We start from the raw sequence: 15,475 nt of genomic DNA, 5'->3' as shown, positions 1-15,475 counted from the left end.
GGATACAGACTAACACCGCTACCCCTCTGATACTAGAGCTGTGGCCATCTGGAGCTCAGGAGGAGAGTCTTCTCATGTCCCTTCACTCTACCCTTAAGCCTATTGAGGCTAGCAGGAGCATGGCGAGCTGTTTAGGCTTGTCTGGGATGGGTGCTCCCACTGAGTATCCGGAGGTTTTATTGGAATAACAGGAAGGCTTAGAGGTTGTGGGGGGTAGACAAAGTGTTAATGTGGGACCATGAGGGGAATAGGAGTATGTCAATGGGCACAGAAGGAGACCACTGGGGAGCTGGGGCTTGTTTTGAGTAGATTTGGGGAACTAAGATATTTTCTTTGGGGGGTGGTATGGGATAAGTTACGTGTTGCAAAAGGGGATATTTTGTGGAAGAAGGAAATGTGGTGTTGGGCGATGGTCTTTGTGGGAGTAGTCAGGGCATGTGGGAGGGAATAAAGATGTTATGTGGAAGGCAGGACAGTTGGGATATTTGGAGGAGGATCCATGAGATGGAATGGGAGTAGGAGAGCCATGGACAGCTGAAGCCCAGGAATAGACTTTTGGGGCCTGTTATGGCTTATGTTTATTTAAATATTACTTTTGCATCCCCCAACTTGTGCTGAATTAGGCTTTTTTTTTCTCAGTATGTTAAACTTTCTACTTTATTTATTATGTGTGCAGAAAAATTGCAAGTTACAAAAACATCTTTGTTTTCTTAAATCTTTTCTTAAATGATGAAAATATTAATGATGGTACATGTTCTCAACCTACTTATAAAGCTCTCATTTTCTCATCCCAAAGTCAAAGTAAGGCCTCAGACTTATTTTAGACTGCCAAATCTCAAAAAGTACATAAGAAAGATAAAGTTTCATATGCTTACCCTATCTTCTGTTATCCATTCCCGAACTCAACTATTGGTTCACTGCCCCTGGGTTAAAGGATGCCTATTTCCAAATGTTCTTAATGCACACATGCTACAACAAACTTTATCAGTTTATGCTCCTTTTTTTTGGTCTGTCATCAGCCCCCCTGAGTCTTCACAAAGTGCAGGCAGTAGGGGCAGCACATCACAGGAAGACAAAAATCCAGGTATATCCATATCTGGATGATTGGTTGGTCTTAGGTCATTCCGGACAGCAAGTGAAGGAAGCCATCGAGAAGATCCGATCCCTATTTTGTTTGTTTGGCCTGATGAACAACAAAGACAAATCAGTTCTTCTCCCTGTACAGGAAATTGAATTTATAAGAGTTCTTCTTGACTTGACATCAGGAAGAGCTTATTTGCCTCAGGCCAAATTTCAAGCAATATTCAACACATGCAAAGAATTAGTTATATCTTTGTACAACAGTAAGGAACTGCCCGAAACTTCTGGGTCACACGGCAGCTTGCGTATAATAAATGGCACAATTCACCTCTGAGTCCTGCAGAAGTGGTTGAAGTGTGTATCTCATCATCTACTCGAAATGCAGATTCAACTGTTCCTGCAACTGTTCTGTCTTGCCTGGACTGGTGAATGGACCCTGCCAGTGTATGTAGTGGAGTTCCATTTGCTCCAATTCTGCCTTGTATGACCTTAGTCACAAATGCTTCATTCCTCAATTGGGGAGCGCATCTAGGGAGCTTTCAGTCACAAGGTCTGTAGACTGATCAGGACCTCTCCCTACAGATCAGTGTCAGGCAGCTCCGAGTTATTTGTCTGGCCTGTCAAGTGTTCCTGTTCTGTTCAAGTGCTGACTTACAATATTGTTGCAATGATTTACCTCAACAAACAGGGAAATCCCAGATCAGACCCCTTTGGCAAGAAGTACTGAACCTCTGTCCCTTTTCATCGAGAACAAGATTACCCTCAAAGCATCTCATCTTCCTGGATCTCAAAACTTCCTAGCAGACCATTTCAGCAGGTCATTCAGCAGAGATCATGAATGGTCCCTCAGACCCAATTTAGCAAAGTCAATTTTTCAGATTTGGGCATACTAGAGATGGACCTGTTCAACACTTGACAGAACAGTAAGTGTCACTAGTTTTGTTCAAGGGCAAGTGTCAGCCTAGGGTCCATTTTGGATGCCTTTGTGGTCTCCTAGAAAGGAAAACTTCTTTGTTTTCCCCCAATCCCTATGCTGCTGAGAGTCCTGGGCCAACTCAGACAAGATCATGCTGTTCTAATTTTGATCGCTGTAGCCTGGCTTTTTCAGCACTGGTTCTTGGCCCTATTGAACCTGTCCATTTGAGATCCCATTACCATTTCCTGGATTCTGGACATAATTTCACAGGGCCAATCTCTGTATCCCAATCCTTTTAGCTTCCTGTGGAGTCAATAATGGAGCACCCAAGCAATGAGGTGTAGGTTATCTGTTCTGCTGCAGTGGAGAGCATTCGTCTGAACAGCAGAAAACTTTCCACCCGATACACTTATCTCATGAAATAGAAGAGGTTTTTCTGTGTGTTCCCAGCAGAAAGATACCTCTCCGTCACAGACTCCTATTCAGTGTATTCTGGATTTCCTGCTTCATTTACAGGAAAAAAGTGTCTCGATCAATTCCCTCAGGGTTTGTCTGACTGCTTTCTCTGCATTTCACTTTTCTACAGATGGGAGATCTGTTCTCCAACCTTGTGACTATTAGGTTTTTGAAGGGTTTGAACAGGCTTTTCCCACCTGTTAGAGACCCAGCTCCACCCTGGGATCTAAATTTGGTTCATCCCTCGATGAAGGTAGCATTCCTGGTAGCTATTAATTCAACCGGAAGAGTTGCAGAACTTCAGGCTGACCCTCCTTATACGGTATCTTACTAGGACAGAGTTGGTTTGTATCCACATCCCAGATTTTTCACTAAAGTGGTTTCAGATGTTTATTTGAATCAGACTATAATACTTGCCAACTATTTTTTCTGAAACCTCACACAAAAATAAGAAAAATCTCCATACTTAGGACATTCACAGAGCATTGGCTTTCTACCTGGATGGGACTAAAGAGTTTAGGACATCTCTTCAGTTATTCATGTCCTTTGCTGATAGGATGGAAAGAAAAACCATTATTTCAGAATAACTTTTCCTGGATCTCCTCCTGCATTTGTATGTGCTATGATATTGCCAACATTTTAATTACCTCAAAGAGCTTTAGTGCACTCTGTGAGCTCAAGCACATTCAGCTGCTTTCCTGAGTTACATTTCCATGAGTGGCTTTTGCAGGGCTTTTGCAATTGTCATCTGTTCATATGCTCACTACTCATTATGCTTTCTCCCAGGCCTTGAGGGATGATGCTATATTTGGGAGAGTGGTGCTGCAGTCTTTGTTGAGGTAAACTCTGATTCCCTCCTCCATCTGGGACCGTTTGTGTGTCACCTCAAGTGGAATAGACATGTGGAAGCACTCAAAGAAAAAATGGTTACATACCTGTTCGCTGTGTTCAAGATGCGTTGCATACCTCCATTCCATACTCCTCCCTCCTTCCCCCTACACTGGAGTCACAGCAAGCACTGGCTTCTGATGTGAAGGAACTCAGTGCGGGGGTCAAGGCGTCTCCACTCCTTTATACAGTAACTCCTCACTTAAAGTCGTCCCACTTAACGTTGTTTCGTGGTTATGTTGCTGATCAATTAGGGAACATGCTCGTTTAAAGTTGTGCAATGCTCCCTTCTAATGTCATTTGGCAGCCGCCTGCTTTGTCCACTGCTTGCAGGAAGAGCCGCCTGTTGCAACTAGCTGGTGGGGGCTTGTAACCAGGGTGGACCGGCAGCCGCCCTATCAGCTCCCTGTGCTGCAGCCACCCAGCAGGCTATCAATTGCTGGGCAGTTCAGCTGTCCCTCCCCCCACTGCCATGAGCTGCTCCTGTCCTCTGCCTTGGAGCTGCTCCCAAACACTCCTGCTTGCTGTGCAGGGGGGATAGGAGGGGACTAATGTCAGGGTGTCCCCCTTCCCCCTGCTCCTGCACCCCGCTTATCCCTTCTCTATATAGAGCAGGGAGGGGACACGGACGGAGAGAGACAAAGAGAGCTTGGAACAGCAGCTGCTGTCTCAACTTCCTGATCCACATAAAAAGACAATGCATTTAAGAGTGGGTCAGCTTACTTAAAGGGGCAGTGTGCATCTCTTTCTCTCTCTTCCACACACAAGGTGTGTGTCTGTCTCTGTCTGCTATGCTGTCTCCCCTCCCTCGTGTTCATGCTGCCTTGTGTAAGAGGCTACATTAACAATGTGTTAACCCTTGAGGGCTCAGTTGAGTGCTAGTTCATCATTTAGCAGCAAGGCATTCCCTGGGAAATATCCCTCCCTCTTCCAAGCTGTGACTTCACCACCTCAGCCAAGCTTCACAATCATCATAGCTGTGAATAGTATTAAATTGTTTGTTTAAAACGTATACTGTGTGTATATCTATATAATATATAGTTTTGTGTCTGGTGAAAAACATTTCCCTGGAACCTACCCCCGCCCTTACATTAATTCTTATGGGGAAATTGGATTCACTTAACATCGTTTCGCTTAAAGTCGCATTTTTCAGGAATATAACTACAACATTAAGTGAGGAGTTACTGTACTCTGGGCTAACAGCATGACCATGTGGTGGGTGCATGTGCTGCCCTAACCAGTACCACTATGGGAAAAAGTTTTTTCTGGCTTCAGGGCATGGGCGTGCAGGCACCTGAAGTGGAATGGACCTGTGCAACACATATTGAAGAACAACAGTTATTGAACAAATATTTAACCTTTTTTTAAATGAAATTATCTGGAAAAAAATTTCCATGTAGAATTACACACAGAAATTTTAAACAAATTGCTCACTCAGATCAAAAGGTGAGAGGAGTGTATGAAAATAAGACTTATGATAGAACACTCAATGCAGCTTTTAACTATAAAGTCAGTACCATGCTTCTGTGACATATTACTAACATGACCATTTGGAAACTAGGGCATTTGCTGGTGGTTCAGACAGCTGACCCCGCCGCCTTGTTTTCAGTTGCTCCTCCAGACATCTGTGGCTCCTCATTGTGAAAAGGAGACTGGATGTCATTAAAAACAGATTAAAATGAAGAGGATATTTCCTGCTTGACACAAGAGCCACCCTCCAGGATTGAGCCAGTAGCAGAATGGTTAAAAAAATCACTAAATACTTCCCCAGTACTAGTATTCTATGTAAGCAATTGCTGTAGTTGCATAGAGTTTGCTTGGTATGAATAGGGAGGGATGTGTATACAAGTCACTGTTAAACTGATAAAGTTTTGAGAACTTCTGTACTGGTAGATAATTTTCTTGAAAATCTTCAGAAAGTTAAATGTGCTTGTTGATAAAACAGTGAGAAGTCCTCATTCAAGTGAAAAATTCTTGTTTAATAAATTCCTCATAATTATAACTGGTATTTATGGAGGGGGTAAGATAAATATGGATATTGTAAATCTTTCAGTACAAAGATTTAAATGTACAAATTTAAATGTGTCAGTTGTTACTGCATCAATCAAGACACTTTTATAAGGTTTTGTTCTGTTCAATGTTGGCTTACAGCAATGTCTTTATACAAAACAAATACTACAAACTTTTTTTTTTTTTAAGATACGCTCATGTTGACTTCAGTGGGCTTTCTAGTTGCTGCGCTACTTTGAAAATCAGGCCACTTATCTTTTTCCTCTTGCAAAACTGGCATTTTGGTTTTATTATTTGCATTTGTTCTGGTTTATTGAGATGATGAAAATAACTTTGGCTGATCAAAACAATCCAACAGAGTGATGGTTTAGATAATCCTTTCAATTTCTCTAATTCTTTGATAGTTTTATCAAATAATGTATTTGAAATATTAGGGTCTTGTGTTTTCAACTGACTGTTGATTTCTCAGGCTATTAAATGAACAACTACAGCGGTCCCTTGAAGATATTCAGCACCAATCCTCTCTTAAAAAGGATGAACTTCAGTCAGCTCAAGAGGAAATTGCAAAGCTAGAGGAGAAAATAGGTAATCACGTCATATTCATTTTTGCATTCATTTTCTATATTTAAGCCAACAAAAACACCCATTTCTTCTCTTACAGATAGGTTAAACCATAAGAGCTCTTCACAGGATGAGACAGTGAATGTGCTTAGAAGTACCATTAGTGTCCTGGATAAGGAAAAGGACAGTCTTCAGGAAACTGTAGATGAAAAGACAGAAAGAATTGCATGTTTAGATGACAACTTAGCTAACAAGGTATGTGCACTAACAGTACTAATGTATTGCACTTGATAAGTACCTTCCATCTGAGGATCTCAAAGCAGTACGCAAAAATTAGGACAAGATTTTGTTGTGATGCAGAACGCCTTTGTATTGCTTAGGCCCTGTGTTAAAGATTTAAGTGGTACCTAAGGTCTTGTGCCAGCCCTCTGCTCAGGGTTTATATTAGGACTGTCAATGAATTGCAGTTAACTCAAGCAATTAACTCAGAACAATTTAACTTGATTTTAAAAATTCGCAATTAATCGCAGTTTTAATCATGATGTTAAGCAATAATAGAATACCAATTGAAATTTATTATAAGTATTTTTGGATGTTTTTCTAGATTTTAATATATTGGTTTCAATTACAACACAGAATACAAAGTGTACAGTGTTCATTTTATATTATTATTTTTATTACAAACATTTGCACTGTAAAAAAATTAATAAATAGTATTTTTCAATTCACTTCCTACAGGTACTGTAGTGCAATCTCTTTATCATGAAAGTGCAACTTAGAAATGTAGATTTTTGTTTTGTTTTGTTACATGACTGCACTCAAAAACAAAATAATGTAAAACTTTAGAACCTACAAGTCCAGTCAGTCCTATTTCTTGTTCAGCCAATTGCTAAAACAACAAGTTTGTTTACATTTATGAAAAATAATGTTGCGTGCTTCTTATTTACATTGTCACTTGAAAGTGAGATCAGGCATTCGCATGGTACTGTTGTAATCTGTATTGCAAGGTATTTACATGCCAGATATGCTAAACATTCATATGCTCCTTTATGTTTTGACCACCATTCCAGAGGACATGCTTCCATGCTGATGATGCTCATTAAAAAAAGGAGTTAATTAAATTTGTGACACAGTTCTCCCCAGAGTTCAATGTCTCCTGCTCTATGGTTTTACCCACATTCTGCCATATATTTTGTGTTAAGGTAGTGTCGGATGACGACCCAGCACATGTTCGATTTTAAACACTTTCACTGCAGATTTGACAAAATGCAAAGAAGGTACCAATATGAGATTCCTAAAGATAGCTACAGCCCTTGACCCAAGGTTTAAGAATCTGAAGTGCCTTCCAAAATCTGAGAGGGACAAGAAAGTTAATACTCTTGCCTGAAGTCACATATCAAGACTGTAGCACTACCAGTGATATAACCTGCATCTACTGACTCCCAGTCATTTACCTTAACTGCTAGATATCCTCCTTCTACAAATTTCAAATTAGTCCTAAGTTTCATTTTTATTGTAAGAAGTTTGGAAATTTGAACATTTAAAAAACCCAGTTACCTATTGCTGAATAGTTAAATTAAAGCTTTTATAAATGCTACTTTAAAGTAAATTATGCTTAGTTTGAATTATTTTGGGTATTCTGCAGCATAATGTAATATTCATATTTATTTCATAGGAAAAAACAATTGCTAATTTGAGACTAACTCTGTCAGAACTGGAATCCTCCGTAGAGTAAGTAATCACTGAAATGATTTTCTGTTGTTTTTATTTTCCTAAGATCAATATTTTCCGCAGAATAAAAGTCCTAGCAGTCAGGCTCTTACTGTATTTTTGGTGACATATACTTAATTATATATGTTATCAAACAGGGGAGTATGATTTACATTGTGGGAAAAAAATATATCTCGTTGCAGAAGACACTTCTCCTCCTCCTCCTCAAATACTGTAGGTGTGGATGGTGAGGATTAAAAGTGGTAATAGCAGTTGTTTATCTGGGTAATTAAACTTATGTGCATTTAATTTTCCTATAAGTAGCACTTAAATTGCACTTCTAAGGGCTTGTCTACATTACCTGCCGGATCGGCAGACAGCGATCGATCCAGTGGGGGTCAATTTATCACATCTAGTATAGTATCAGAGGGGTAGCCGTGTTAGTCTGGATCTGTAAAAAGCAACAAAGAGTACTGTGGCACCTTATAGACTAACACATGTATTGGAGCTTAAGCTTTCGTGGGTGACTACCATCTTCGTCAGACGCAGACGGTAGTCACCCACGAAAGCTTAAGCTCCAATACATGTGTTAGTCTATAAGGTGCCACAGGACTCTTTGTCGCTTTTTACACATCTAGTATAGACGCGATAAACTGACCGTTGAGCACTCTCCTGTCAACTCTGGTACTCCATCAGAATGAGAAGCTCAAGCGGAGTTGACAGGAGAGCATCAGCTGTTAACTTACTGCAGTGAAGACACCGTGGTTAGTAGATCTAAGTACATCGACTTCAGCTATACTATTCATGTAGCTGAAGTTGCGTATCTTAGATTGACCCCACACAGTAGTGTAGACAAGCCCTAAGTTAAAGTGACTTTGTAAACATGGTGGTGTGCTGTTCTATATTCCCCCTTAGTTGTAAGTGTTGTTCAGATATCACAGGGCCAGGGTGGGTGGGAGGAGAAGCATAATTTGGCCTGCAGACTCTCTATTATTGGGGAAGTAATTAATTCTGCCTTCCTAAATTACTTGTACAGTTTTAATTAAATTGAATATCCCTCCTTACTACTGGTATATAACTGCTATGTAGTGTTTTGTGCCATTAAATAGCTGGTCTGTTCTATCCCAGTAGTGACTGCATTTCAATGTTGGATGAATGATTTCTGTATCTACAGTTTGTAAAGTGATTTGGGATCCTTGTGGATGGAAATTACTCTAGAAATTAGTGATGGTCCTGAACCACAAAGCTTGGATCCAGAGCCAGATTTCCCCAAATCACAGGGATGTTTGGATCTAGGTTTTGGTTTGTCCCTTTATAGAGGTACCAAAGTTTGGTACCAGATCTGAACTTCCCCATAGATCAAGTATATTTTGATCTGTGGGTCAGTTCACGTCCATATCTGATAGAAATATCAAATGTTGTGGTTGTTTACTGATGATAATGGCCTTATTAGCACTTGAGTGATCAGTCTTCCAGCCATAAGGCCACAGGAAGATACATAGGACAGGAACTGATCCAACTTAAACTGTTATTCCCCATTCACTGTATTTACTACTCCATAAATAAAACTTGTCATAGCTGATCTTTTGCATTGAACAAACTCCTACGTTCGACTTGAACCTTCACAAACCTATACGCCATCAAGAGAGCATAACTTAACTCAGTTTTGTTTAGACTTTTATCTTGTGTGGGTTTGTGGGGCTATCAGTTAGAAAAGTTACCTTTATCTAAAACTACTCAAGATAGCCATCAGGCCATTTTTACAAAGTCACTTTTTAGGGTAAAACTGCAGCTTAAGAGCATAACAACTGCACACCTAGTTGATAGAATGCAGAGTACACCATGCTTAAAATGGAAGCAGATAATGAGTAGGGAGACCTGAGGATTATGTGACCATCTATTTAAGCATACACGGAACACTTGCAAAATAATTGAGGCACCTTACTGGATGCCTAAGCTTTAGAGTGCTTTTAAATAAACAATAATTACTAATGTATGCAAATACCTCTATATGTTCCCCATTTCATACAAATCAAATTACTGAGCTATTTAATTTATTTTCAAAATTTGTTCTTAATTTCTATTGTCCTTAAAGTTTTACAAATTTAAACTAATGTCCACAAAAGCCACAAGCAATTGTGATAAAAATATAAGTATTAAAAACAATATGGAACAATGTAAATCATACCGAACTATTGTAATTACATCATTATGTCTAATTCACTAACAATTTACTATTTTTAATCTCTTCTGGAAAATAGAAGTCCAAATAAATATTAAAAGGCTGCCAATCTTTGCTTGTCAGAAACCTTTAATAGAATTTATTGCCTTGTGTTTTTCTTCACTTCTTTATTATCTTCTCATATTTAAGGAAGTCTCTTGCTGAGTCTGTTCTTTTCAAATAATGTCAAAATAGCTCTTATATGTTATAAAACTGGTGGTAATGTTTTTCTCCACAGATATAATAGCATAGAGATTACCATTTTGGGTTAGTGCCTTAATGTTTTACAGATCTGTTTTAAACCATGCAACTCTCCCCCAGTCAGCAGGGCATATATGTATGACATTTCTCGGGGGCTCCCGGGTCTGTGAGGCACTTCACAACCATCTGTCTTTAGCGTGAGGAAGCCTTGTTTGTGCCTGTCATGTCAGCTCTTCCAGCCCTTCGCAACACAAACACTCCCCTCTAGGCCTTGCTGGCTCTACTGGTACCCTGTAGGTTAGCGATTGGCATACTCTATCCTTGAGACCTCTGAGCATCATCCTAGAGTGTCTCGCCCCGGTCCATGGGACACTTGCAGAATTCACAGATTTGCTGGTTCCAAAGAAACAGTAATCCCCAGTTTACCAGTTCTACCTCAGATCACCACTCCGCTTAACACACAGCATTTATGTATGTTTATAATGCAATCAAATATAAGTTTAATTAACAGAGCATAGAGATTCAAGTAATAGCAAGTAGTAGTATTGGGAAAAAATGGTTACATATAAAATAGAATCACAACATGCATTCTAGATCCTAAACTTAAGTCACTAGATACGCTTATGTGTTGTAGAGTTTGGCTCACCCAAAATCCTTGCAACACTTTACAGCCAGGTTAGGCTGTGACCCTTCTTTCATGAGACAGACCTGCTGTCAGCTTACCTCCTTGGTGAAGGATTTCAGTGTGTTTCTTTGCCCTTTCCCCCCACCATGAAGATATACCAGTCCCATCCTTTGTTTTATTCATAAACAGGACACCCCCTGCTGTTTGTTTCATCTTGCAGACTTCCTGTCTTGTAGATTTAGCCTGTGACTCAGTATGCAAATAGGCACAACTCTGAGGCATACAATACGCAAATGACCAGACAGGGTGATAGATGTCTGTTATCTCCTGCCTGAAAGAAACATTTCCAAGGTATGTCACCTCCTGGTGACCTCCCTTAACTCCAAGACCTTAAGAACATAATTTGTTTTATAGATACATAACTCAAATATTATCTGCACACACATTTCACAACGATTATGTCAACTAGTGGGCTACTGGCGCTCAGTAGAGAACTTACATGCCACCCATCGGTGAATTATTGTGCATACATCTGACCCAGGGAATCACTGTAAAACCCTATGTGCCCCCTGTGCACTCTGCCTATGTGTGGGCAGTAGCTAACTTATTGTAGCCACTATCAGAATACAAATAAATTAGAGTAATTCCTGTTCCTTGACAGTAGGGTATATATGCTTACCAGATTATCAATCACTGTGATCTCCAGATTTGTGTGTGTGTTTTCTCAGATACCAAGGCCTGAAGAGTACATTGTGGTCATCTAGTCTGACCGCCTGTATAACAGAGGCCTTAGAATTTCCCCAAAATACTTCCTAGAGCATATCTTTTAGGAAAACATCAAACCTCAATTAAAAAATTGTTGTGATGGAGAATCCACCATTATCCACTGTGCACTGGTATAAAGGGTCCAGCCGCCCCCCAAGCTCCCTTAGCTCCTTCTTACTGCCCATGATGGTTATTGGAATTGCTTGGCTTGTCTTAGCAAGTGCTCTGTGTGTTCATTGTAAATGAACTGTAGGTAGTTTTCTAGATTTACTGTGTTAGTTCTTAGTTAATAGTGTAGATAACCTAAGTGTTCTTTTTTGAACATAGATGGGTTTTTTCTGTTACTTGGTACTGAGAGAGGCCTTGGTCACTGGGCTTCAAGCCTGGCTTCTCTTGCACTAGGCCAATGCCCATGAGCAACCCACACTCAAGCTACTCAAAGTGTTTAACAGGAGCTTGTATTCAGATTTGTTGCCCACCACCAGTCCACTAGTCATACTGGAATCTGTTCAGTTTTCCCCAGTTTCTAGGTAATACGCAGGACATTTGTGCTCGGAGAGGCATGGGGCACATTACTCACCAGTTGCTGCCTGTTTGTGAGTCTGGTACTGAGCAGCAAAAGGTGGCTCATGAGGACCTTGCTGGAAAACTAGAGGAGGAAGAGTAGCCTCAGCCTGGGCTGTCCGCCTCTTCCTGCTCTCCTGTAATCTTCTCAGAGGGCATTTTGCCTCCTCCAGATGACTATAAGACCCCCCAAGAGTTGCTAAAGAGGGTGGCCTTAAGCCTGGGGATCCAGATGGAGAACAACTCCAACGGGAGAGACCCCCACGGGAGAATTATTAGGACACTCAAGTGGGATGTGGGAAACCTAAGTTCAAGTCCCTGTCTTGCCTAATTCAATGACTTGCATCTTCTTAGTTTATGCCACTCCTTTCAAAGGAGAAGTTTGGGGTTTGATAAATCAGTATTTTCCACTGGAAAAACTGTTTGTCAGAAAATTCCTGTCCAGATCTACTCACAGTCATCTTACGTGAAGGACGGCAGTTACACCCACCAGTTTCAATGACATTTCACCCAACCCTCAACAGTTCTACATGCTTCAGTGATGATTTGCCCAAGCCACCACAAGCAGTTAAGCACTTTATGCTAATAGGCAGTTCAACAGTTTACTCTGAGCTATGCAAATTTTAATCCATCACATATGAGGGGCACAAGATCCATGTAGTGGTAATTTGTTTACAGCAGTGATACTCAGATTGAGGTTTGGGAGCCACAAGTGGCTCTTTAATGTTTCTCCTGTGGCTCCTTGCAGACATGATATTAAAACACTATGTGAGTTAATTATTAACCAATCAGGATGCTTTTACTATGTTACAAACCAATTGTACAATATTTGGTCAGTGATTTTGCTGTGAGAATAATATAATATATTTATATTAGTAGTAAATGAAACAATAAATTCACGCTACTGTGGCTCTTTTGGGTAATGTTGATTGCTAATTTGGCCCTTGAACTACTGAGGTCTGAGTATCACTGGATTATAGTTACCTTCGGAACAAGAAATAAATTAGTAAGTTGCTCCTAAAGCTTTTGTATATTCAGAGCTTATCTAACATTTTGAAGCAGTATATGCTATAATGCAAGAAGGGAAATTTTATTTAAGGTTTTCAAAATCACCCATTTGATAGCCAACTAAAGGAGGCGCTGAGTAACAGAGATCGGGAGTTAGCTAGTCTCCGTCGCCAGCTTGATGCATCTCAGGTAGAGCTTGCAGAAACAGGAAGAGTGAAGGAAATGGCTCTGAAGGAGAACAGAAGATTACAAGATGATCTAGCTATAATGGCCAGAGAAAACCAGGTATGAAAGAAGTGCCTGATAATAAAGTACACCAAAGCAGAGCTGGTGTTAGGCATAAGGAAACTAAGCAATTGCTTAGGGCCCACAAGCAGCTCAAGGCCTCCCCTCCCTTGAGTATGTTTTTAGTATGTGTTGAGGGGAGGAGGCAATGGGATAACAACATCTCTGCATAAAGATTACTTGCATTTTGTCTGCATATGTTACTAAATCCAAAACTGCTATAGTCTCTTATGCATTTTGAATATTTTGCTGTTCTGCATTCTTGTGAATACTATAATATTAAGAACAGTTGAGTTGAAATGAACATATTTAGGCTGAATTTAAATACCTGCAAATTTAAGAACTTGTTTCCTTTATTTGATCACCTGTGGAATCAAAATGCATTCAATTCTTATATTATCCTCTCAAATACCAAAAGGTTTGTTCTCTCATTGACATGTGGGGCATTTACATGCATAATTTTCCCACATTTTTGATAGGAGAATAAACCCTCTATTACATGGCAGTGACCTTCAATGTGTGTAGAAAAAGGCCAACATGTATAGTAGTTAGCTTTCAGCATGCATATTATTTTATTACATTATAGTTAAAACAGAGATAGACTTTCCATTCTAAACTCTTTCTTTCTCAGACAATCCTAGCTCTTTGAAAAATGTACTTGGGGGCTGAAATTTAAGTTTTATTTGTTGCTTGTGTCTCTTCAAATGCAATATAGATGAAAACCCTTCTTGTTAGACTGATTGTGTCCATCAGAGGGCCCACACTGAATTAACTTCTAACACTTTGAGAATATTGGCTTTTAAGACATGTCATGTAATAATTACGCTTCAGAAGGTGGTCATGTGAATTAAATAAGAAATGTTAATCCAGCTGTCTACATGTAAAATAGAGACAGTTTAAGGGACTCATCAGGTTTGACTGACCTTTTGGTGCATCACTGTCTTTCAAATTTTGTGCACCTTGGGGTTCAAGCATCAGAACAGCTGTAATTTAAATATGATGGTCATAATTAAATCAGTAAGAAAGATGACACAGTGTTTGAGTTTGCTCAAAAAGTCCTTTTCAAAACCATTAAGAATTTTTTCAAACCTAGAAATGCTTCATTCTCCATTTAGAAAAACATAATTTCTAATTATAAAATAAATTTGGATATGGATTACTGAAATATAAAAAAAAGTTCTAAACAAATTTGTTTTTTGTTTTTTTTAACTTGCAAAACATTAGGTCATAGGATATGTTAATGTAACTCAAATTATCTGACTAAAGCTTTTGGTTGTGTTGTAACTCAAGTTAATTGATTCCTAGTTAGTTTGAATTAACCAGTACAATAACAAATGTTAGTTTAGATTCTTCACAAAAAAATTCTTTTTGGTTGTGGTTCGTCTAAGTTTCAGCCACTTTGTTAGTCTTCTGATTTTTGAATCATGAGTGTTAATTTGAAAACTGTAAATGGAGACCTTGTGAAAGTAACAATAAGAGTCTGTTGTTTAGGTCACTTCTCCCTCTCCGCTTCAGATTACTCAACTGAGACAGTAGGGAAAATGCCATTCCCCTAGAGTCAAAAGTGGAGGGATCTTGAAACTACTGCAATGGATGGTCACAGAGCGGGGGGGCTGAGGAGAGGGGGCTATCCTCCTTCCCCCCAGGGGCAAACCACCTTTTGATTGGCTAGGAATGTAAGAATGGGCTAGCTGGTTGGCTCTTATCACCTCCACCCTTGCCTATTTAAATTCCCCCAAGTTGAATCCAGTGAAATAAGCGGTATGTGAGAACGGGAGGCATAACACCATTTCCCAGGTATTTTGTTAAAGTTGTGGCCTGCCAATTAAAATCCATCATCTGTCACTCATTCACCTCCATGTCCTGATCAATGTGGAATTTAACAGGATGTTATATGGAAATCAGATTTACTGAATGAACTACCCCAAAGCAGAAGAAAGTAAAATATAGGGCACTTCACAGGCATGCTTACTTTAGTATATTTTATTTTAATAAACTATTCAGTTTTCATGTAATCTTTTTAGGCAGTCACTACTGAACTGGAAGAAGCAGTACGTGAAAAAGAAGAAATGAAGACTAGAGTTCATAATTACATAACTGAAGTATCCAGATTTGAAAGCTTAATGGCTTCAAAGGTGAGGAAATAAAGTCCGTAAATTGGCATTAGTGTGTTTTTAATAAATGT

The 15,475-nt window shown here is 39.5% G+C and overlaps 1 protein-coding gene across 9 annotated transcripts in view; it reads left to right on the top strand.

The window, feature by feature from the left end:
- CEP135 (centrosomal protein 135) overlaps positions 1 to 15,475 on the top strand; it is an 82,351-nt gene that overhangs the window by 49,081 nt on the left and 17,795 nt on the right. For all 9 annotated transcript variants that reach the window (XR_005599445.1, XM_039541657.1, XM_039541659.1 and 6 more), the window contains 5 exons: positions 5,820 to 5,935; positions 6,012 to 6,166; positions 7,587 to 7,642; positions 13,122 to 13,290; positions 15,315 to 15,425. Coding sequence is in view for 8 of the 9 variants with exons in the window: in XM_039541657.1 (XP_039397591.1) it covers positions 5,820 to 5,935; positions 6,012 to 6,166; positions 7,587 to 7,642; positions 13,122 to 13,290; positions 15,315 to 15,425 (607 nt within the window). In the remaining variant the exon portion in view is untranslated. The remainder of the gene's footprint in view (positions 1 to 5,819; positions 5,936 to 6,011; positions 6,167 to 7,586; positions 7,643 to 13,121; positions 13,291 to 15,314; positions 15,426 to 15,475) is intronic.

This window comes from Mauremys reevesii, linkage group 5, assembly GCF_016161935.1.
Source record: "Mauremys reevesii isolate NIE-2019 linkage group 5, ASM1616193v1, whole genome shotgun sequence".
NCBI classification, from domain to species: domain Eukaryota; kingdom Metazoa; phylum Chordata; order Testudines; family Geoemydidae; genus Mauremys; species Mauremys reevesii.
The sequence above is the reverse complement of the archived record's forward strand: the minus strand, read 5'-3'. Positions and strand labels throughout refer to the sequence as shown.